This window comes from Anomaloglossus baeobatrachus, chromosome 2 (assembly GCF_048569485.1).
Source record: "Anomaloglossus baeobatrachus isolate aAnoBae1 chromosome 2, aAnoBae1.hap1, whole genome shotgun sequence".
NCBI lineage: Eukaryota > Metazoa > Chordata > Amphibia > Anura > Aromobatidae > Anomaloglossus > Anomaloglossus baeobatrachus.
The window spans coordinates 127,953,611-127,978,722 of record NC_134354.1 but is presented as its reverse complement, the minus strand read 5'-3'; the positions used below and the strand labels follow the sequence as shown (position 1 = coordinate 127,978,722).

Below are 25,112 nucleotides of genomic sequence, written 5' to 3'. Positions count from 1 at the left end.
TTTGTAAACCATAAGAAAAAAACCCCATGTAAAATATAACCTTTAATGTATTTAAAAGGTCTAAAAAAAAATTACCAGTCAAAAACCACTAAAGTAGTGAGAGGGGAGGGATAGATAATACCAACCAATAGGGAGGGGCAACACTGACCCTACTGAGTCCTTAGTGTGTCCCTACCTAGCAATGGAGGGTATGACGCCCTAGGGTTGTGGCGTTCTCATTCACCGATGGGAAGCCCTAAGAAATCCCTATTACACCCTACACTATACAAATATGTGCACCAAAAAGTGAAAAATTAAAAAAAAAATCAGACTAATGACAAAATTAATATGCCATCCATAATGAAACTATCACTCATCTGGCATGGAAGTCCGTCAGTGAAGTTCCTCATCAAAAACGTCGTCCCGACGCGTTTCCCCCTGTTTGATCTGCAGGGTTCATCGGGGGACAATTTAGAACAAACTCCAGGATGAAGAATCTTGCATCCCAGTAGGTAGCAGGGTTGAGGTGCTTTGAGGAAAATCCCTAAAGAAAATAAGCATATACCACCCTTTAAATCATGTGAAGATCGATAACGAGGCTTGAACAGCACGCCGGCTATGTCAGAAAGATACTACCGGAAAATATGGTGGAACGCACAATAGCGTCACATCACATGTCCGGAAGTGATGAACCGGAACCACTAGATGGAAACCCGGTGGCGGTGCGGTGGGACGCAGATGCGTTCCAATTGTTAAATACCACCTCCGGAAGCTGTGGAGAACACAAGTGTGCACCGCATGATAAATCCGGAAGTGACATACGCGGAACATTTTGCAGTGAGAAAAACTGAGGGCAGTGGAACGCAAATGCGCACCACACAGTAGAGAAACCTAGTAGTAGGCAAACGCCTAATACGGCACAAGGCAGATATAGTCACAAATTAACCCGTCAGCCCCCAATAGCTACCCCATAATTCACAAAACATAAGCAGTCTCAAAAAAGTTAACCCCCTAAGCCCCCATAGGTAACCAAAAAGGATCCCATAAAACAAATATATTACAGAAATAATATTAATCAGTATAAATATCAATAAATGGCCCACTACATGGTATATAATATATAATAGTAAAGACCCTAGAATAGAAAATTACAAGTCCTAGAAAAAGGGAGGAATTACTATAGTCTATAGGGAACATAATTGGTAAATAACAAATGTGTACCCAATCGAACCATAATAATTATATACTGTGATCTAAACGATCTATACAGCCATTGGCTGAACATTTACATAGAAATAAAGGCCAAAAATCCCTAGACATTAGATAAAACTAGCAAAGCTTAACTGCTCATTAAGGCCGTTGGGGTTTAGTGAATTCATCAAAAAGATCCATTTTGTTTCAGATTGCAAAATCTTTTTATTCCAGTCCCCCTGCCTGGGGACTCTGGTGACCATCCTCTGTGGTGACCATCCTCTGTGGTAATCTAAATGTGTTTTCTATAATGATGCTGCCCTTACTAAAATTTTGTTAAGTTATTGGTATATTGTAACTTTGAATTTTTTATAAGAGTTGTCCTGTTCTTTAAAATTGATGGCCTCTTCTCTTTTTAATATTTTAGAAAAATGGGGATGGACGAAGGGGCCTAGTACTGCAACTCTGTCCCATTCACCGTATAGAGACTTAGGAATATCTCTGCACATTATTAGAACTGAACATCTAACAGTACAACAATGAAGGGGACACAGTGCTGATCTTTAGGCCATGTGCGCACGTTGCATTTTTTTTTCTTGTGTTTTGGTTGTCTTAAACTGAACTGTGTCATTGAGAAAATGCATGTGTCTTGCTTCCCCAGCAAAGTCTAGGATAAATCAGAAATTCCAAGCGCACGTTGCTTTTTTTTTCGGCAGCTTTTTGTTTGACAAATGTTTGTCAAAATCGTTGCCTAAAAAAAAAAGCAGCAAGTCACTACTTCATTGTGTTTTTTGTGAACATTTTCCACCCATTGAAATGATTGAGGTGTCCCTCTCCCTCCCCGCCCACCGGCGCCTATGATTGGTTGCAGTCAGACGCCCCCACACTGAGCGACAGCTGGCAGTTTACAACCAATCACAGCCGCCGGTGGGCGGTTCTGTATCGTACAATAAATAAATTAAAAAAAGGCGCGCGGTCACCCCCAACTTTGATACCCAGCCAAGATAAAGCCTCTGGTATTTTCAGACTGGGGAAACCCAGGTTATTGGGAGTCCCACAGCCTAAAAATATCAGCCAGTAGCCGCACGGAATTGCCACATCCATTAGATGCGACAGTCCTAGGGCTTTACCCGGCTAATCCCAATTGCCCTGGTGTGATGGCAATCGGGGTAATAAAGAGTTAATGGCAGACCACAGCAGCCACTAAGTCCTAGCTTAGTGATGGGAAGCGTCTATTAGACACCTCATCACTAATCTGCAAGTGAAAGTAAATAAACACGAACACCGAAAAATTCTTTATTTGAAATAAAGGAGAAAAAAAGCCACCCTCTTTCACCACTTTATTAACACCCCCCTCCCCAAAATAACCCTCCAGGTACGACGTAATCCACACACAAACCCACGATGCTTCCAGCACTGCTACATCTAACACTCAGTGAGCAGCCATAGAGCAAGACTGCTTGCTGTGAGCTCCACACAGCAACTGAAGGGAGTCGTGCTGTCAGGTGACTCAGGTGATTTCCGGTCACAGCTGGAGTCCTTCACATGTGACCACAAATCAGGCTGCGACAGACAGAGCCACGCGAAGAGAATGAACTCAGTGAACCTCTGTCACAGCTGGGGGCCCCCCACACTACTGCCTGTAGTGCGGCACTGAAGTCAGAGGTTCACCCAAGTTCATTGTCAATGCGCAACTCTGCTGTCAGCGGGCAGTCATGCTCTACGGTGCTGCTGTGACAGGACAGGGATGTAGCAGAACTGAATCACTGTGGGACCTCGTGTGGATTACTTTGGATCTGCAGGGGTGTTTTGGGGTTAATAAAGTGCTAAAAGAGGGTGTTTTTTGTATTTTATTCCAAATAAAGGATTTTGGGGGTGTATGTTTTTACTTTCACTTACAGATTAGTGATGGGGGCGGAGTCTCATAGATGACTGCCATCACTAATCTTGGACTTAGTGGCTGCTGTGGGCTGCCATTCACTCCTTATTACCCCTATTGCCACCGCACCAGGAAGAGCCGGATCCAGTGCCAGAATTGGCGCATCTTATGGATGCACCACTTCTGGGGCGGCTGTGGTCTGGTATTGTTAGGCTGGAAAAGGCCAAATAATTATGGGCCTTCCCACCCTAATATTAGCCCCCAATTGTCTGCTGCACCTTGGCTGGTTTTAGAAAAATGGGGGACCACTCGTCATTTATTTACTTTTATTTATTTTTTAAATCAAATTAAAAAAAGTGAGGGATCCCCCTCTTTTTCATAACCAGCCAAGGTACAGCAGACAGCTGAGGGTTGCAGCTGCTGTTCCTGTACTGGATATGAAAAATGGGGGGACAAAGTTTTTTTTTTTCTTTTTACCAAAATTTAAAAAAAAAAAAAAAAAAAAAAAAGCTGTCCAAGCTAGCTATATCTCAATGAAGCTATTCTGTTATTTCTTTCTATCTATTCTATACAGTGGGTATGGAAAGTATTCAGGCCCCTATACATTTTCCATTTTCATTGCAGCTATTTGGAAAATTCAAAAAAGTTTAATTTTTTTTCTCAATAATATACATTCTGCACCGCATCTTGACAGAAAAAAAAACGTCGAAATTTTTGCAAATGTATTAAACAACAAACTGTAATATCACATGGTCATAAGTTTTCAGACACTTTGCTCAGTATTGCGTAGAAGCACCCTTTTGAGCTAATACAACCATGAGTCGTCTTGGGAATGATGCAACAAGTTTTTCACACCTGGATTTGGGGATCCTCTGCTATTCTTCCTTGCAGATCCTCTCCAGTTCCGTCAGGTTGGATGGTGAACAGCCATTTTCAAGTCTCTCCAGTGAAGCTCAATTGGGTTTAGGTCAGGGCTCTGGCTGGGCCAGTCAAGAATGGTCACAGAGTTGTTCTGAAGCCACTCCTTTGTTATTTTAGCTTTGTGCTTAGGGTCGTTGTCTTGTTGGAAGGTGAACCTTCGGCCAAGTCTGAGGTCCAGAGCACTCTGGAAGAGGTTTTCTTCCAGGATGTCTCTGTACTTGGCGCCATTCATCTTTCCTTCCATTGCAACCAGTCTTCCTGTCCCTGCAGCTGAATAACACCTCCATAGCATGATGCTGCCACCACCATGTTTCACTGTTGGGATTGTATTGGACAGGTGATGAGCAGTGCCTGGTTTTCTCCACACATACCGCTTAAAATAATCACCAAAAAGTTCTAGCTTCATCTCATCAGACCAGAGAATCTTATAGCTCAGTGTGGGAGTCCTTCATCTGTTGTTTTGTTTTGTTTTTTTTGTTTTGCAAACTGTATGCGATCTTTCATAAGTCTTGCATTGAGGAGAGGCTTTCGTTGGGCCACTTTGCCATAAAGGCCCGACTGGGGAGGGCTGCAGTGATAGCTGACTTTGTGGAACTTACTCTTATTTTTCTACTGCATCTCTGAAGCTCAGCCACAGTGATCTTGGGGTTCTTCTTTATCATTCTTACCAAGACTCTTCACCCACGATTACCTAGATCTGGCCGTCCAGCCAAATTGAGCAGAGTTCTGGTGGTCCCAAACGTCTTCCATTTAAGGATTATGGAGGCCACTGTGCTCTTAGGAACCTTGAGTACTGCAAAAATTCTTTTGTAACATTGGCCAGATTATGCCTTGCCACAATTCTGTCTCTGAGCTCCTTGTGCAGTTCCTTTGACCTCATGATTCTCATTTGGTCTGACATGCACTGTGAGCTGTGATGTATTATATAGACAGGTGTGTGCCTTTCCAAATCAAGTCCTATCAGTTTAATTAAACACAGCTGGACTCCAATGAAGGAATAGAACCATCTCAAGGAGGATTGCAAGGAAACAAACAGAATGTGACTTAAATAGAAGCGTCTGAACAAAGGGTCTGAATACTTGACCATGTAATATTTCAGGTTTTCTTTAATAAATTTGCAAAAATGTCTACATTTCTGTTTTTTCTGCCAAGAATGGGTGCAGAGTGTACATTAATGAGAAATTTACCAAATGGCTGCAATGAAACAAAGTGAAAAATGTAAAGGTCTGAATACTTCCCGTACCCACTGTCATTTATTATCTATTCTAAAAGTTTTCTATTTCTTCGATCAATTATAGCCTATTTCTCCTTTAAAAAAACGCACTGACAAAAGCATCGAAAATGCATGTTTTTTGTTTTGGGTTTTTTGGTATTGTGTTTTTTTGTTTTTTTTTTTGTTAAACGCAGTGTTTACAGTTGTCACGTCTGTCAGAGGGTGCATTATTTTTTGTCAAACCAAGAACGCAGCGTGCGGAAATAACCTTAACCAGCTGATCAAGGTCATCTAACTTTTTGTAATGGTTAGGAAAAGTGTGCATTTTTTTTTTTTGTGTATGCAGATGCCATGTTGATTGTAAAATCGGACACATGGATTTAAACTTGCTGCATTTAGGTCTGTGACACCTACTTGGGGGCTATGTGTAATAGCAGCCTTTCTATGAAATTCCTATATCTTTTTTATAAAAACACCCCCATCATCAATATTAATTAACAAATTACTAGTTATTTAAAAATGAATACTCATCCAGTCTATTGCTTGTTTCCAGAAATCACACTTTGAATATATAGAGACACCATGCCAGGACTTGACACTTCCTCTACGCTTTTTAGGTGGTCCGCACATAGGCATATGAGGCTGTTGGATGGGGTGACCTATAGACAGTCCATGCTCACTCAGGATGAACTCATGCAGCGTTTGCAGCCATTGTTATGTAATGAGATATACGTTGGGCCATAGAGTTTAGAAAGATGCATCTGCCAAGACACCCATTCCAAAATATGTACTCCACATTGTATAGGGTATATGGCGGTGGCCACGTATGAGTGCAGTACAATACAGTATGCAGTCCGAGTCATGGCCGTCGGGCAGATATATTTTCAGCTGACCACTTTCTAAAGTGAGTGCGTTAAAGCTTTTTCACAGATCAGTTTATTACATGTGCTGGCTGTTATTTTTACATGTAGATCTCTGACCCATTACAGTCAATTGTAAAATGCATACAGCTGCACACTGAAAAGCCAAAAATGTACAAGGGAAAATATGGCACTGCATTACTGCAAAAGAGAGATATTTAGTTTATGTATTAGCCAATGCATGTAAGCCTGGAAACCAACAGTCAATGTTCCCTCTAGATCTAGATTTATTTTACAGTTTTGTGAACAATCGATTTGCCAAAAAAATGGATATGTCCTACTTTTATTTTGCTTTGCGGTTCAAACTCCCTTATGTAAATAAATGGCCTACCAGAGGAAAAAAATGGATTTCACCAGGATAGAAATCTTTCAATTTCCACGCTGGCTGCTTTGGCATTTATCTCCAACTTTTCTTTTTTTGGGGGGGAGGGGGAGGGTGGGGGGGGGAATGTTTCAGGAAACAACACATGTACACAGCCACAATAGCCGGATTTTGACCCTATCTTTTGCATTTAAAAAAAATAAGCATGTGGAAAAGTGACTGTTGAAAGGAGGGTTAGCTGTGACCTCAAATATTGTGCCTTGGGGAGCCTGAGTTATGAAGTGTTACCTGTCATTGTTATCCTGCCTCTGATGGAAAAGAAAAAAAAAAAAAAAAAAGCTGGGGGCAAGTCTGAAACTTTTTTTCTTTTTCTTTAAATAAAGATTGCTATATGGAAAAAAATATTGCCCCAATTTTTAAAAAAAGGATGCAAAAACCTGACAAACAAAAGGTCATTTTCTGATGGCTTCTTTAAAGCTCATTTAAATGAGATGGCAGTCTCTAATGTTTGCAGTTTTGTGTAATGTCGTGTTTAGACATGGTATTAAGGAATAACGTTTGGAACTCCATTCTATGTCTGAACTGGGTGCAAAAAACCTAAAAAACATCACTATGGGGAGATAAGGTATGCACACCAGTGACTATGGATGGGGAATACATGGAATAGCAGAAACTGCTGTGTCATTCTTACATATGGCAATTGAATTTTTCATGTCAGTATTCACACAGTAGTTTCTGCTATTACATGTATTCCCCTTCCATAGTCACTGGTGTGCATACCTTATCTCCCCATAGTGTTTAGACATGGTGACCAGACCTTTATGCACTCGATTGGGACTACAATGGTTCCGTGCACATAGGACATCATGTTACCAGCAGCGAATCTCCAGAGCACACAGAATCGTGTACTGCCGATAACTGTGACTTTGATACCAGCATGACAATCTAGTCGGATATTTATTGGCTCGAGTAAATATGACAGCAATTAGCGAACAAGCTTCTAATGAACGATCAATCACGATCACCTGTAACTGGTTCAGATGATGTAGGCACACACAGGATGTTGCAAACCCTCCTAGTAAAGATGGCCGCAGCCCAGCTGTACAATGCTGATGATACAGCCACACACCCTCCACGCTAAGGGGGGGGGCGGCTGTTTAGCATAAGACATGCACACTAATAAGACTTGCATTGGGAGCTCGTCATATAGATAGGTGTGACGCACGGTGTCTGAACTGCAGCCTATAAATTACACCAGAAACCTAGGTCAGGCGGGCTAAACAGCACTATATAGGTGCATCTCACACTGATACACAAGATGCACAGTGTCTGAATTGTGGCCTATAAATGACGACGTACAACACCGGGTGAGGCTAGGTTCACACTTCTGTTTTGCATCAGTCACAATCCGTCGCCTTGAGGAATTACTGTATCCTGCAAAATATTTTGCAGGAATCCAGTTTTTCCCCATAGACTTCTATTAGTCACGGATTGCGACTGATTTTTTTAACTGACCAGGCGGGAGCAACGCAGCCTGTAATGTTTTTTTGAGCAGCGCTATCCGTAGGATTTTGCTGCGCATGCTCTCTGGCTCCCTGCACACATAACCAGGATACACATCGGGTAACCAAGCAATGCGCTTTGGTTAGTTACCCGATATTTACACTGGTTACATGTGCAGGGAGCCAGCACTAAGCGGTGTACGCTGGTATCCAAGATAAATATCGGGTAACCAAGCAAAAAGTGCTTTGCTTTTAGTTACCCAATATTTACCCTGGATATGGGTGCAGGGAGCCCGACACTTCCCCCGCTCGGCTCCGCCCCCTCCCGCACTCCGCATGTGTACGCACTCACACACACTCACTTGTCCCCAGCCCTGCAGTCCCCGCGGCACTGACGTCCTCAGCGCCACGGCCCCGCTTGGCTCCGCCCCCCGCAGACAACGGAGTCTGACAATGATTTCTGTTCTTTGTCATCCGTTGTACAACGCATCAGTCACATGTGTCAAGCAACGCATGTGACATGCAAAACAACGGAAATGTGAACCTAGCCTTAGTTAGCACTATATGAATGCATATCACATGACAGACTTACCATTTATCCGCCTGAATTCAGAAGGTGTACACACATCCTGCAAAAATAAAATGTGCCATTCCTCAAATAGTGAGTTGATATTTTGGCCCAAAATATGGAAGCTCGCAATCCACGTCATGGATTCTCACACTTGCAAGTCTGTGTGTGCCTACATCATCTGAATTGGCTCCTATGGTCTGATTTTTTTATTATTATATGGTGTTTTATCACCTGTAACTGTCCCTTACAGATTGTTGTGGACATACTTCATAAGAACTTCAATTGTATTAATATCAGTGAAGGAACTTTTTGCTAATTTTCCTGATTGTACTGCAGACTTGTTTCCGACTTGCATATTCGGGCCATTTCAGATAATGTGTAGAAATGGACATTCACATTTACAGCTTCCAGTATCCTGGAGTACACGTCATACTTCTGTGGTCATCGCGTGGACCCGACCTGTGGATATTTACCATCTATGGAAGAATAAATAATTGGGCTGTGCAATTTCATTAGTGATGTAACAGGCGAGCGGCTGATCTGTCTAATCCTGTGACTGTGACTCACGCGATGACGTTCACATAGCTAAGCTTTCAGAGTGACAAATTGGGTCAGGGGTGAAAGTAGCTATTGAAATTCCTCAGCGGGATACCACAGACAGATCATTCTGTCCATCCTGCCTCTGGTTGGGGAAAAGCATTCAGTTCATTGCATTCTGACTTCATGTCACGTTCAGTAAGAAAGAGAGAAAAAAAAATGATCCACCTCTAATAAATATTATCATGCAATGACGTCTGCGTTCCTTTCCAGTTCTCAGCATAGGGTTTAGGAAAATACTCTTTAACACTAGAAGTCCCAGAAATTTTGAGCTCCATAGGGTTCCAATGGTAAAAATGTCAAATGACCCCTCTCTGGGACTTCTAGTATTAAAGGAGGCACACAAATTCTTCCCATTACAGCGGAAGTTGGCCATACACATAAGATAGCTATCGGACAAACATTTGTTCACCAGACTGCTTTGCTTCCGACTCCTCCAACACATGGCTGCTTGACTTGGCAAAGTTCTCATGTGTTTTTAACAGAGGGGGGAGATGCTGCTAGACGCTTCTGGCAGCGGCTCATCTCCCCAGAAAGAAGATCTGTTTAAATTCCAAATGTTTGAATTCCCCCCCCCCAATATGTTGGAGGAGAACCATAAGGCCCCGCACCCATCAGATCATCAGTTGGACCTGCCGAAAAAGTATAAAGCTTCCGGAGGAGTGGATAAAAAACTACCAATAAATCTGCACATGCGAAACCAGCTAGAATACTCCCAATGTATATGAGGAACATGTCGACAGGGTATAATTGGCCTGAATGTACTGGTGGACACAGAAAAAAGACATGTGCAAGAACGATGTATGGGCCCTTTGCAGTGCAATTGCTCATAATGCACAATTTGTCCTGCTCCGAAGGTTGATCGGGGCCCTCCTTGTCTCTTGGGGGCCCCTGCCCCTTACTCTTGGGGCCCCATGCAGCTGCACAGGTTGTACCAATGTTATGTCTGCCCCTGCTTGAATGTACTTTTGTCCTCCATTAGGCTGAAGTTCTGCAGCTTAGCAAAGAGACTAGACAATTCCATACAATGTTATCCGGTGACAGCCTACCTTTTTTTAGTGGTATACCACTCTAAGTAAGGTATCTGGGGGGGAGAGTCTGCCTTTCATGATCACAACTCTTTCAATTCCCTCCCTTTTTAAAAGCTTCAGTGTTTATAGTTCTCTAAACATCCAGTGCTCCTTTAAGACTTGGGGTGGGAGACGGTGTCCCTGGAAAAGATTATGGAGAGGTGGAGCTGCTGGCTCAGAACAAAGTGTATACGACACTAAGGGGCCGACAGCCGGGTTGGAATTTAGATCATATGTACCAGGCATTTGAGGAATGTTTGGTATCCCAGCCCCTGTCCCGGCAGCGCACGTAGCTGGGAATCTGCTTCGCCTTTTTGATCAGCACTTTAACAGATGTGTCTGGGTAAGAAGTGTCAGGAGAAACATTAGCAAGTGTTTTTGGTGTGATCTTGCCACAGTAAGCATATTAACTGCTTCATTTGCCTGCAACCTTAAGACTAAAGATATCGGGTGCATTACCGCCCTGTCCAGAGTAACGGCAGTGAAAGCGTAATCCCAGGATACTTTGTCGTTTTGTGTTTGGGTTTTTTTGGGTGTTAATATTATGATTATTACTGTCTGTGTAATTTAATGTTTTCAGTTTGTTTTTCTCCACTAAATCTATCTTTAAAATGTTCTGAAATCTGTTTGAAGCTCTCTGGCGTATAGACTAGGATAGGCCATCAACGGTTAGTTGATGTGGGTCCTGTAGTTTTTTGCTGCTTCTGCAAACACTACGTCCCTTTTTGTTGTTTGCACAAGGATGATGGCTTTTAGCTCCTCTGTACCTGGTCGTCTGGGTCTTCAGCTCAGACACTAATGAAGGAGTTGTCTGAACTTGTCTTCAGGAGCTCACCTTTCCCCAGCCTCTGCTTGCCAATGGCATGATATACTCCTGATTGATTTGGACCCGTGGCATGTTTGCACTGTTGGCTCGAACTGTGTACTTTCCAATATTACAAACAGTGGCATTTTTTTGCTTGTACAACATTGGAGAAGCACAGGACTGAAGCTGATCAGAATTAAAGCACCCCTCCGGTGTGTGTGTGTGTGTGTGTGTGTGTGTGTGTGTGTTTGTTTTTTGTTTGTTTTTTTTTAATAGTTAATTACAGCACTGGAGTGGCCCATTAAATGTAAGTCCCCCGCCCCTGTCTTATACTCACCTGCCGCCTTCTTCATATTTCTGCAGTTTTGCTCCTGTTAGTCTCTGGCACTTTGTGACCTGCTGGATCTCTCCAGTGTTTCATGGAGTGTGCGCCGGAGGTCACAACTAAGTACAAATCTGAGAGCCTCGTTCTGGCCTCGTTCTGGCTCTCATAGTATTATTATTATTTTATAGAGCACCATTGATTCCATGGTGCTGTACATGAGAAGGGGTTACATACAGAATACATATACAAGTTACAGCAGACAGACTAGTACAGAGGGAAGAGGGCCCAGCCCTTGCAGGCTTACATTCTATAGGATTTTGGGGAAGAGGCCTGAAGAGCTTGTGACGTGACTTCTGTCAAGTCAGAAGTTACAGGTACAAGATGGTGTCGCGGGACCGCAGCAGCACTGGAAAAAGGTGAAAATGTCAGTGGGTGAGTATAATACTGGGAGCAGGGGACTTAGATTTGTAGCACCACTCCAAACGCTGAAAAAAAAACAAATTGCTGAACTTGGACTTTAACTTGCTACAGAGGAATGCTTACAAGCTCTATAGTGAAAAGCTTGTAAACACTGCACTCCTTGCATAGTAGATCAAACGCCACCAACAGACTGCAGAAGTGGCTGGCAAATAACATTAAAAATCCAACTGCTCTTGAGAACTGAGTTTTTAAACAAATACTCCTATTTCTGACCCAGGAGTTGTGCATTAAATAGCTACTTTTGTAATGTTGTAGCACTTATTGATCACTGATGATGCCTTGTGAAAAGAATTTTGTTAATCAGTTTTACATTTTTAAGGAACAAATTGGTGTAGAATATTGTTGTATAGATTTTTATTTTCTACTGTTTTACAGAGCTGATGACTCTGGTGCTCTCAAGTATTCTTCTATGGCAGATTTTTTTTATTTTTACCTAGAAAATGTATGTAGTTTATCTATAATCTTATCATACATGATCTCTGAACTCTATTTTTCTTACTCAGGACATGGAGTCTTCTACATTTTGGCTTACAGCAACAGTTCTTCAGTGGCAAGCTTTATGTTCATGCTCAATGCTAAAGCTGCCAGTTGAAGAACTGTTGAAGTTGGCTATTATTCCATAGAGGTTCTCCTGAAGATTGAAGAACAAGCTGAATATGAGGAAGTTACACGCCTGTGTTAAGACACTAAATATTATAAGATTCCTGTGGAGCAAAAAAAAGTGTCTTCTTGCAAATCTTTTTATAAAAGTCGACTGTGACTGTTCCGGCTCAAGACTGCTATGAGGTCATGGTGTATAAATAGTGGAGATGCCAAAGTATCAAAGCATGTTGTGGTTTGAGTCACGGCTCATTACAAGGATAAGATTTAATCTCTTTACGTTAGCTATTTTCTGGGGGGTGATTTTATATATATTAGTGGCCAAATTAAGTTGTTCCTGTGGTATATTGTTTCAGTGGAGAGTGTGAACCGCTGGCCCAAATTGTTGCTGAAATGTGCCATGCTTAAAGGGGTATTCCCATCAACAAGATCCTATCCAAATATGTAATGGCAAATACCTCCAATTAGAAATGTAGTATAGTTTTCTAAAGTCACTAAATCACTTCATGTGCAGGGCATTGCAGGACCTTAGGTATCCATGGTTACAACTGTTAGCAACTAAATGTCACTAGGAGTGGTAGTAACTATGGATACCAAAGGTCCTGCAATGCCCTGCACATGGGGCAAGCAACAGACTGAATTAGAAGAACTATACTACGTTTGTAATTGGAGGCATTTGCTAATATTATTATTATTATTATTATTACTACTACACCTACTACATATTGGGATAGGCTCTTGGAGAAAGGAATAACTCTTTAAGCTGACCCTACCATTCTCCATACATGTTGGTTTGTTATTTGATACCACCACCAGAGTTGCTATTTAGGGTCTTACCATTGGAACATTGCTTAAAGTTATTTTAATAAAGGTATTAAAGGGAACGTGTCACCAGATTTGGCGACTATAAGCCCAGGCTACGCTGTATAACGTAAAAATCACTTTATAATACGCACATAAGGGGCAGTGCAGACCGGTCGGATGGGTGTCTGTTCTCCGGTACCTCCTCTTTCGCCCATCTTTGTCCTCCTTCTTCTGAAGCCTGGCCTAGCCAGGTCGTCACAGGTACTGCAACAACACACCCCACACCCTGAGATAGGCACACTAGTCACACACACACAAATCCTTGTTGCCTCCCTCCAGGGGCTAATGTCCACACCCGGTGCGGTGGGGCCAGGCGGTTGGCCCCACCCACTGAGGAGTTCACAGTCCTGGAGGCGGGAAAGGAAGTTAGAACAGTTAGCGAGAGTGAAGGAGAAGGAGTGAAGTAGTGGTAGAGGAGCAGACTGACCGTGGCCCGGGCACCGAGAGCAAGGTTGGCAGACGGTGGTAGCCGTCTGCAGGAGAGGCTGATTGACACGGAACCGTAGGACCGGGGACGGGCGGTGGCCCGCCGGTACCGAACCGGGGAGCGAAGAGAAGCCAGCACAAACCGGCAGGGCCTACGGACTCCGACCAGGCTTGGAGTCGCCGTTAAACCGGTCAAATCCGTTAGCGACCGGAACCTCCGGGGTTTCCTAGCAGCAAAGACCCGACTGAAGGCAACCGTCCAAACCGAGAAAGGGAAATACAGCTACCGCCACAGCTAGAATTCCCAGGGCCAGAGCCTGCGGGCAAAAGGGGCTTCTCCGGCACATATCCAAGCTGGGGAGCGGGTTACCGGTGGGAAGCCATCGGGACTGAAGATACACAACAGGTGCAGGGAAAGGCAGCCACCACCAACCTACCGGGAGTGACCACAGCAGCCGGCTGCGGGACCCATCCATCCAGCCGTTTGTTTTACCGGAGACTCTGTATCCATTCTTGGCTGAGTACCACCGTGCCATCTGGCACCGCGCTGCCCCCGCGACCCTGCACCTCGCCAACCCTGCCTCCCCGACACCTCACCGGGTCCCGGGACCACCAACCCCCCTACCCACGGAGGGGAGAGAACCATCTCGGCTGCTCCCTGTCATCGCTCCCGGGATCCCCGTCCAGAGCAGCGGTGGTGTCCCAACCTCACCACAAACCGTGGGTGGCGTCACGGACCAACTCCCCAAACCCAAACTACCCCCTTTCACTTACGGGCGAGGAGCGCCGCTCGAGTCCCTGGATCCGGCCCACCGCTCGAGCCACCGAGCAGCAGCCGCAGCAGTGCCGGACCCGAGCGTGGTAAGCGCAGCGCCCTCCCCGCCCGCGACAGATGCGTCCTACGTCATGCACACAGGCTGCCATTGAGGTCCTGCACATGCGCACTACAATACTTTGATCTGCCCTGTGCAGGACTGCAATGCCGGCATGTGTGCATAACGTAGGACGTGTCATGCACGCAGGCATCAGGAGGAGGACAAAGATGGCCGAAAAAGGAGGTACCAGCGAACGGAGACACCCATCCGACCGGTCTGCACCGGCCCTTAGGTGAGTATTATAAAGTGATTTCTACAGTCTACAGAGCGGCCTGGGCTCTTATATACAGCATGTTACAGTGCTGTGTATATAAGAGCCCACTGGTGGTGGCCACAGCTTATAGTTGCCAAATTTGGTGATAGGTTCTCTTCAAAATAAAAAAATAAATGAGATGGACAAGGTTTACACTCACAATTTTATAGGCAACTTTACAAAGAAGTCATTACATTTCTCACTAATCCTATCTAGATGGAACAAAATTCTTGAAGATGGCGCTCCTATCCTTTTAGGGAGGCTTGATCCAGATAAGACTAATCAGAGGATCAAAACAAGATCACTTTTGACCTTATGGTAGTGGGGTTTTTTGGGTTTTTTTTTATTTTGCTGATTGCAATGGGTTTTTTTCAGGCATGTATCTTCCAAAACGTGCATGAAAAGTGCTGAAATTTATAAAAGAACATATACATTCCAATGTAACAACAACTTGCTGGTCATTTCTTCAGACTTTTTAACTTTTTAGGTTTCCAAAAATATAAAGCAGTTAAAAAGTGACATCCATTCTGCCAGTGGGTCCGCTTGGAAGAAGGTGCTTAGTGTTATATATAAAACTTAAAAAAAAAAAAATAAAAAATAAAATTGCTAGTTGCAAAAATAACTGAAAAGCACAATGGGAGAGTCCACTGGTATGTAAGATTGTTCACATACCCTCGCTATGCCTGTCTGAACGAGCCCTTACTGAGTAGCTGATTAGTCCGGTGGTTGCACCATAAGTGGTCCTGAAGAATGATGTTGCGCTTCCTTTTGTGTCTTCAAAAACTTTCAGGGGATTAGAGCCGCCAAATTGCAGTAGTCATAATTTTGCAATGATGTCAATAAAATCTTCAGCCCTGCATAGGAAAATGAGATTTCAAGTAGTTATGCCTCACAATCGCACAACTAATCCCCAGGGTATCTGTCTATCTGGATCAATGAATTGATTGTCATCTGGTCCTGTATTGGCAGTGGTGTGCCGGATAAATGGGCTTCCATTACTCATTAGATCCTCTGCCGTCAACAGGCACATTGGGCATTCCTTCACACGAGGGGGGGTGGAAATATCTGTATATAAAATGTTTTTACATGTTGTTCCTTGTGCTTAAATAAATAATCTGCAAATATAATGTGTGTTCGTTGTATTATTTGTGCCATTGGGGACTGCTGCATGCGCTATAAACCATTTGTCTCTAATAATGGAAACCACACGATTATACAAACTACTGCCCACTTTGGTAAAGGAGAGTAGTGGGATTATGCAATATTGGCCCATAGTGGTAGTAGAGACATTGGAGGGGTACTGTGTAATAGAAGTGCCATATACAGTGTGTCCACCCATATCCTGTCCACCGCAATTGACTTGAGAACAGCGGCAGCTATAGGCATAGAAGTGGTGTCTAGGTATAGTAAAGTAGCCCTGCGCTATGCAATGAAACCACCTATAGCGCCACCTGGTGGAAAACAATGAAGTTAGCATTTTTATCTCAAAAACTGAAGATAGAGGAAAAAAAAAAGTGAATTAAAAGTTGTAGGGCATCATCAATTCAATACGAATCGACACCTTGCATACAGAAATGCTATGATATGAAACCCATGACCCTCCCCCCAAAACATTGAATGCTGGTCACGCATATGGCGCTCATTTAACGTTTATGCTCAAAGTGGCCACTGTCAGCTGCAATGCACATCTGGACTCTGGACAGCATACTGTATCTTGCTGCACGTTGTGCAATATGGTAGGTGACACGTTTGTACAAGCATCTGTGATACGTCGTTGTAGGTCCTGCAATGTTGGTGGAGGGGTCACATACACCTGCTGTTTGATATGACCTCACAGAAAGCAATCCAATAGAGTCAGGTCAGGTGAGCGGAGGCCACTGCACGCAGCCACCATACCCAATGACTTGTAGGAAGGTCTCCATGAGGTATCGCTTCACGTCTGCAGCCTTGTGAGTTTTACACGTTCTAATCATAGCATTTCTGTATGCAAGGTGTCTATTTGTATTGAATTGAGGATACGCTACAACTTTGTAATTCTTTTATTTTTTTTTTCTCTATCTCGTGCCGTTTGAGATAAAAATGCTAACTCCATTGTTTTCCACCAGGTGGTGCTATAGGTGGTTTCACTGCGTAACGCATGGCTACTTTACTATACCTAGACACCACTTCTATTACTATAGCTGCCGCCGGTCTCAAGTTAATGGCGGTGGAGACACTATATACAGAGCTTCTAGGACCGAATCCCTCCACACATATATGTGCTGGTGCCAATCAGTTTTCTGTAGGATTAGTATGGCAGCCAACAGGACAGACTTCAGTTTGGAAACAAAATCAAGGGTATGTTTACACATTGCGGTAATTTTTAGGAACGCTGTGCATACATATGTTTTAGGGCTAAACATAGGGCTAGAACAGTATTTAGGATCGTTGCGGTCCAAGATTTCATTATAATACACAATTCCATCTAACTTGTAGGTAAAAATGTCCCCTTTACCTCTTGGGCCCCAATGGTACCAACAATTAAATTTCAGCTCTTCATATGTATACAGAAATGAAAATGCAATATAGTTTTGATGAATGAAATGAAATTTGATGAAATGAAAGTGCAATATAGTTTTGGGGAAAATGTTACTTACAGGACATCCTTTTTGGTGATTCGTTTGCCAGTGAAAATGACTTCTGCCACCTGCGATACAATGGGGTCATAGTTCATGCTTGATACAGCAACCACCATGTCATCCCTGCATAAGAAAGTATGATATATTGCATGAATAAATAAGTTTCCACACCCAAAAGAAAAAAAAAAACAACGCAATCTACCTACTTCAAGTAAAAAGCCAAAAACTTCAAGTCTTCAAGTGTTCCCTTCATCACAATCTCGGTATATCCTTCCCCAAATCCTGTACAGAGAAACGTACAACATTAACTGAGCAAGTCAAGTCAAAATACCAATTTCTTTAACAATTCTGCCTATATTTCACAGAAAACACATTGCCACTGACAAAATGTGTATACTACAGATGGAATGTATGAGATAGACGGCACTCCCTCCCAGCGAGTACCACCCAATAAGAAGCACATAGAAAACTAGCGCTCTTAATAATCCGAAAGTGGAATTTTATTTGTTACAGTCTAAGCTCTGCTCACCTCTCGATTTGGAAGTGATCGGAGCCTGTTACCCGTTTTTAAATGGTGCATGTCAGGGTCACTGAGGTTTTTTTTTTTATATTACACACACACTTTTCATTCTCTAATAAAATTTAAGGCAAAAGAAGACGCAAATAACTACAGCTGGAACACATGCTTTGGGAAAAAGTGCAAAGAACCATAATAGTATGCTCATAGTTCAATTAGGCTGGAGTCACAATAGCGTATGGCATCGGATGGAATATGCTAATGACCCTCGGTTCAGGCTGTGCTGTGAGCCGAGTGGCATATGACTGTGAGCCGATCTTGAGTTCAGATTACAGCTGCATGGAGAGGGAGGAGTAATCTCTCCATCTCCTCCACTGTTGGCCTGTGTGTGTATCGCACTGCACTCTGATGACATCCGAGTGTAGTCTGATGGTTCACCCATATTCTTGTATGGGTGCGAGTGATAGGAGACTCTCAGACAATCACAGTATGCTACAATTTTTTTTCCCTCAGTCCGATTAGGGGTGAGGACAAACTTGGAGATGTGAGCTGCAGCATTGCGTTACATGGAGCCACATGCACTGTGAAATTTTCTCGCATTGCAGTCGTGCAAGTCATACGCCAGTGTGACTCTAGCCTTACCCTCATGTCTGTGGCTCTGTTGAGGTTTACGTCCATTCAAAATGGGATCCAAAAATATACGCTGACTGGGCCGTTTATTAAAGGGAACCTGGGAGCATATTGCTAACTGTCCCTGTATCTAGTAGCATACATAGAGATCTTTAGAAAAAGTATTTCTAAAGATTTTTTTATTATATTATTTATTAATGATCACAGGGAACTAGTCGCAAGGGCGTTAGTTCCTGCGCTTATTCCGCCCTTTTATCATATTAGCACTCACACAGGGGCATGCTAACATGCTATTTAATGCAGCATCACCAGCGGTGACGCACATAACTTTCTCCACAGATCAGAAGTTCCGACACTTCCGGTCATGAGTCAGTATGAAGCCGAGTGTATGCGTCCCGGCTTCAGAGAGGTCTAGTGCGCATGACCGGAAGTGCCGGGACTTCTGATCAGCGGTGACAGCAGACACAGGTTCGCGTGTCACTGCTGAGGATGCTGTATTGAATAGCATGTTAGTACACCCCTGTGGGCCTGTTAACATGCTAAGAGGGCAGAATGAGCATAGGAACTACCACACTTGCGACTAGTCCCCGTGCTCATTAGCATATCATAAAAGATCTTTAGAAATACTTTTTCTAAAGATCTCTTTATCTATGCTAGTGTATACAGGGACGGTTAGGCAGGGATTAACAATATGCACCCAGAACTGCTCGTGGTTCTGGGTGCACATTGGACCTGACAGGTTCCCTTTAACAATGCTGACAAGTCACGGTAGGCTCTGTTGGTCATCTTTTTCAGACGTATCTGCCTATTTAAAGCAGACGCAAACACGTGGTTGACTGTGTCAGTGGATACCTCATGTAGGCGAAAATGCTGCATCATTACAGTCAATTGCCCCGTTGGTGCATATTCCTGTCTTTTGATTTTTTTAGGGCTTCAGACATGTAAACCACAGTATATAGTCTAACATGTTCCAAAAGTGTGTGGTAATAAAAGGGCACAAAAATGCTCAGTTTTTTAGCATAATTTCAGATTTTCCTATTGCATTACAGCCATAATCTGGGTGTGACATTTTTTGTCGCAAAAAAAACAAACCCCGCAATGTGCAAAACCAACTTAAAACTGTTGTGTGAGAATAGAAATATATACAATTGATAAATCGCTCATTTATATTGGATAAAAATCAGTGTTTTGTTTTTTTTTGGTTAGGCTATGTGTGCACTAGAAAGTGCATTTTTCTTGAGAAAAAAACGGACCCTATGAAAGAATCCCGCACCCGCGGTAAAAACCACACTCGTGGTTTGACGTGGAGTTTCCGCAAATTGGTCCCCGCGGTTTTTACCATTATTTATCTATGTCAAAAACCGCAGGTACCTGCAGAAAAGAAGTGACATACTCATTTATTCCTGCAGCGGAAAATCCACGGGTAAATCCGCGGGTATAAAAAACGCAGTGTGCGCACAGAATTTTTTGAAACTCATAGGATTTGCTGGGAAACGATTGCAGCAATTCCGCGGCAAAATCAGCGGTAAATCCGCAGCGTGCGCACAGGGCCTAAGGCTGTTTCTGGAATTGCATCACAGCTACATTTTCTGTGGGAAGGGAAAAAGAATAAGGCATCTTTTTTTTTATGTCATTCACATGCCATCTGATTTTATACATCACTTAGGAAAATATATCAGACAAAAAATAATTTCCTGTTAAAAGAATTACAATGGATCCGTAAAAATCGGATGCTGTACTGTTGTGCCGTATGGGTTCAGATTGTTTTTGCGCACCTCTAGTCAAGTTTCATTTGCAATACGGAATAGACTACTGTATGCTGCCTTTTTATTGGCTTGGACATTCAGTTTATGTAAAGTTAAAAAAAAAAAAAAAAAAAAAAAAGTAGTAAGCGGCACTATTGAATAACATTGGCCTTGAGTATTGTAAAAAAAAATTCACATAATATTCAGAACAAAAGTACGGTTGTTTGAATGTAGCCTGTGAGCAAGTAGGGCTTTTGGAAAAATAGGACTTTTTATCCCCCCCCCTCAAGGCTGTTCACACACAGACAATGCCCTACATCGAGGTCTTGTTGAAATCCCCCCCAAAACAGGATTTTGCTATGAACCATGATGGAGCCATTCACTTCAATGAAGCACTGTATGGCCTCCATTGTCGCAATACCCATTTTCCTCAAACGTGCACAAAAACAAGGCAGACCAGGTTTTTTTTATGCATATCTGAAAAGAAAAAAAAAAAAAGTAGGAAGGAGGCTATACAGTGTCTATAGTGACTCTGTTGGCTTCATTTAAAGGAAATCTGTCAGGTCCAATATGCACCCAGAACCACGAGCAGTTCTGGGTGTATAGTCCTAATCCCTGTCTAACTGTCCCTGTATACATATCAAGTATTTCTAAAGATCTTTTATCATATGCTAATGAGCGAGGGCACTGGCCCCCGGGTGTTAGTTCCCCGGCCAGTCGCCCCTCATGAGCATGTTAGTACAACCCTGTGGGTGTGCTATCAGGCTAATGAATATGCAGCGTCACACGATGATCTCATTCACTTCTCCGCCGCCCGCCGCTGGATTTCGGCTCAGTGCGAGTGACCCTGGAGTTTCGGTCATGCGCACTATGAAGCCAGGTGTACGCGTCAAACTGAAGTAGTGCGCATGACCAAAACTCCGGGGTCATGCGCACTGAGCTGAAATCCATCGATGGCGGCAGAGAGGTGAGTGAGATTATGCTGTGACGCTGCATATTCATTACCATGATAGCACACCCACAGGGGAGTACTAACATGCAAATGAGGGACAATTAACGCCCAGGGGACTAGTCTCCTCGCTCATCAGCATACAGTAAAAGATCTTTAGAAATACTTTTTCTAAAGATCTTTTTATCTATGCTCGTGTATACAGGGACTGCTAGGCAGAGAATAGCAATATGTACCCAGAACTGCTCGTGGTTCTGAGTGCATATTGCACCTGACAGGTTCCCGTTAAGTGACTGGCTCTAATGTGGCTCCATTATCCTCCAGTGCTGTCATATTCCAGAACTGCAACCTCCCTGGAGAGCCCAGAAGTACAAGATGCTCAGTGCTCAGAGACACGGCCAAGGTAAGAAAGGATGAAACTGACCACCACTGAACAAGACACAGAAGATGAAATGTAAAGATTGGGTCAAGAAAATTCTGAAGACAGATTTTTTCAAAAAGTTTTATGGACTGATGAGATGAGAGTGACTCTTTATGGACCCGTGGCTGGATCAGTATCAAGCACAGACCTCCACTTCAATTCAGCAGTAGCCACCTCCATGTTGCTGGCATCTATTGGCTAGTATTATTAAACAGCAGGAAGTACGCCGCCGCCTCGAAATCACTAAGGTTGACAAATCTCCGGGCCCGGATGGCATACACCCCAGAGTACTACAGGAATTGAGTTCTGTGATAGATAGACCATTATTTTTAATCTTCTCAGATTCCTTAATAACAGGGTCGGTACCGCAGGACTGGCGCATAGCAAATGTGGTGCCAATATTCAAAAAGGGGACAAAAACTGAGCCGGGAAATTATAGGCCGGTAAGTTTAACCTCTACGGTTGGTAAAATCCTTGAGGGGTTCTTGAGAGATGCTATACTGGAGTATCTCAAGAAAAATAACCTTATGACACAGTATCAACATGGGTTTATGAGGGATCGATCCTGTCAAACTAATTTGATCAGCTTCTATGAAGAGGTAAGTTCAAGCCTGGACCAGGGAAATGCAGTGGATGTTGTGTATATGGACTTTTCAAAAGCTTTTGATACGGTGCCACACAAAAGGTTGGTACATAAAATGAGAATAATGGGGATAGGGGAAAATATGTGTAACTGGGTTAAAAACTGGCTCAGTGATAGGAAACAAAGGGTGGTTATTAATGATACGTACTCGGACTGGGTCTCAGTTCATAGTGGGGTACCACAGGGGTCAGTATTGGGCCCGCTTCTTTTCAACATATTTATAAATGACCTTGTTGGGGGCATGCGGAGTAGAATTTCAATATTTGCAGATGATACTAAACTCTGCAGGGTAATCAATACAGAGGAGGATAATTTTATATTACAGGGAGATTTATGTAAATTGGAGGATTGGGCTGAGAAGTGGCAATTGAAGTTTAATGTAGATAAATGTAAGGTCATGCACTTGGGTAGAGGAAATAACATTTATGATTATGTACTTAATTGTAGAACACTGGGTAAAACAGACACATAAAAAGACTTGGGTGTATGGGTGGATGGTAAACTTCACTTTAGTGGACAGTGTCAGGCAGCTGCTGCCAGAGCTAATAAAATAATGGGATGTATTAAAAGAGGTATAAGTGTTCATGAAAAAAATATAGTTCTACCTCTGTACAAGTCACTAGTGCGACCGCACTTAGAATACTGTGTACAATTCTGGTCACCGATATATAAGAAGGACATAGCTGAACTGGAGAGGGTGCAGAGAAGAGCCACCAAGATTATTAGAGGAATGGGTGGGCTGCAACACCAAGACAGGTTATTAAACTTGGGGTTATTTAGTTTGGAAAAACGAAGGCTTAGGGGGGATCTAATCACAATGTATAAATATATGAGGGGACAGTACAGAGACCTTTCCAAAGATCTTTTTACACCTAGGCCTGCGACTGGAACACGGGGGCATCCGCTACGTCTTGAGGAAAGAAGGTTTAATCATAATCACAGACGAGGATTCTGTACTGTACGAGCAGTGAGACTATGGAACTCTCTGCCGCATGATGTTGTAATGAGTGATTCACTACTAACATTTAAGCAGAGCCTGGATGCCTTTCTTGAAAAATTTAATATTACCAGTTATGTATATTAGATTTTATGACAGGGTATTGATCCAGGGAACTAGTCTGATTGCCGGATGTGGAGTCAGGAAGGAAATTTTTTCCCCATTGGAACTTGTTTGCCACATTGGGGTTTTTTTTTTGTTTTTTGTTTTTTTTTCTTTGCCTTCCTCTGGATCAACATGTTAGGCTACGGGTTGAACTAGATGGACTTAGAGTCTCCCTTCAACCTTAAAAACTATGATACTATGATACTATGAGCTAGTTGGGATCTGAGGCTGTGTGAGGGCTTGTTTTTTTTTTACCCTGAGCTGATTTTTATATTTATATTATTTTGAGGTATAGATGATGTTTTGATCGCCTGTTATTACGTTTTATTTTATTGTTGCAGTGGCTGAAAAACTAATTCTGGTATTTTTTTTTCTCATTACGCTGTTTACCGGTTTAATTTATGTTATACAGTATTTTGATAGCTCGGCCATTTCTGAACACAGCAATACAATATACGGTATATACAACTCTGACAATTTTGCAGTGGTCTCTTAATTTTTGCCAGTTTTTCTCATTTTTCTCTTTATAGGTATATTTTTGAGTAAAATGTAAATTGTTCTTTTATTCTATAAACTACTGACAACATGTCTCCAAATTTCCAAGCAATAAATTTTGTATTTATTTCCTGAAAAAGAGAAATGATCAAAATAACATAAAAATGCATTGATTTCAGACCTCAAATAATGCAAAAAAACAAGTTCATAATCATTTAGAAACAACAAAACTAATGTTTTAACTCAGGAAGAGTTCAGAAATCAATATTTTGTGGAATAGCTATGATTTGTAATCACAGCTTTCATGCGTCTTGGCATGCTTTCCACCAGTCTTTCACACTGCTTTTTGGTGACCTTATGCCACTCCTGGTGCAAAAATGTAAGCAGTTTTTCTTTGTTTGATGGCTTGTGACTATCCATCTTCCTCTTGATTACATTCAGGTTTTCAATGGGGTTCAGGTCTGGAGATTGGGCTGGCCGTGACAGGGTTTTGATGTGGTGGTCCTTCATCCACACATTGATTGACGTAGCTGTGTGGCATGACGCATTGTCCTGCTGGAAAAAATGGTCCTCAGAGTTGGGGAACATTGCCTGAGCAGAAGGAAGCAACTGTTTTCCCAGGATAACCTTGTATGCAACTTGATTCATACATCCTTTGCAAAGTTTAATCAGCCCAATTCCTGTCCAATTTCTAGAATAAGTTATTCTATGATGACTCTAATTTTCAGCTTTACTCAACTCCTGGTCGTCTAATGGTTAAACGGAGACCTGGAGAGTTGTACAAGCCACAGTGTCTTGCACCCACTGTGAAATTTTCACAGTAAGGCTGGAATTGGGCAGATTAAACTTTGCGAAGGACGTATGACTCAAGCCGCATACAGGTTATCCTGGTAAAACAGTTGCTTCCTTCTGCTCAGGCAATGTTCCCCAACTCTGAGGACTGTTTTTTCCAGCAGGACAATGCGCCATGCCACACAGCTAGGTCAATCAATGTGTGGATGAAGGACCACCACATCAAAACCCTGTCATGGCCAGCCCAATCTCTAGACCTGAACCCCATTGAAAACCTCTGGAATGTAATCAAGAGGAAGATGGATAGTAACAAGCCATCAAACAAAGAACTGCTTACATTTTTGCCCCATGAGTGGCATGAGGTCACCCAAAAGCAGTGTGAAAGACTGGCATGAAATCTGTGATTA

The 25,112-nt window shown here is 42.8% G+C and overlaps 1 protein-coding gene across 2 annotated transcripts in view; it reads right to left on the bottom strand.

The window, feature by feature from the left end:
* Positions 1–14,921: 14,921 nt before the first annotated feature.
* Positions 14,922–25,112, bottom strand: part of LOC142291083 (apoptosis-inducing factor 3-like) — a 268,214-nt gene continuing 258,023 nt past the window's right edge. Inside the window, exons 17-19 of one of the 2 annotated variants that reach the window (XM_075335333.1) lie at positions 17,618–17,693; positions 17,430–17,534; positions 14,922–15,647 (exon numbers count right to left, since the gene is read on the bottom strand). In XM_075335333.1, coding sequence (XP_075191448.1) covers positions 15,611–15,647; positions 17,430–17,534; positions 17,618–17,693 — 218 coding nt within the window. In that variant the 3' untranslated portion in view covers positions 14,922–15,610. The remainder of the gene's footprint in view (positions 15,648–17,429; positions 17,535–17,617; positions 17,694–25,112) is intronic. The other variant, XM_075335334.1, reaches the window with a different exon arrangement.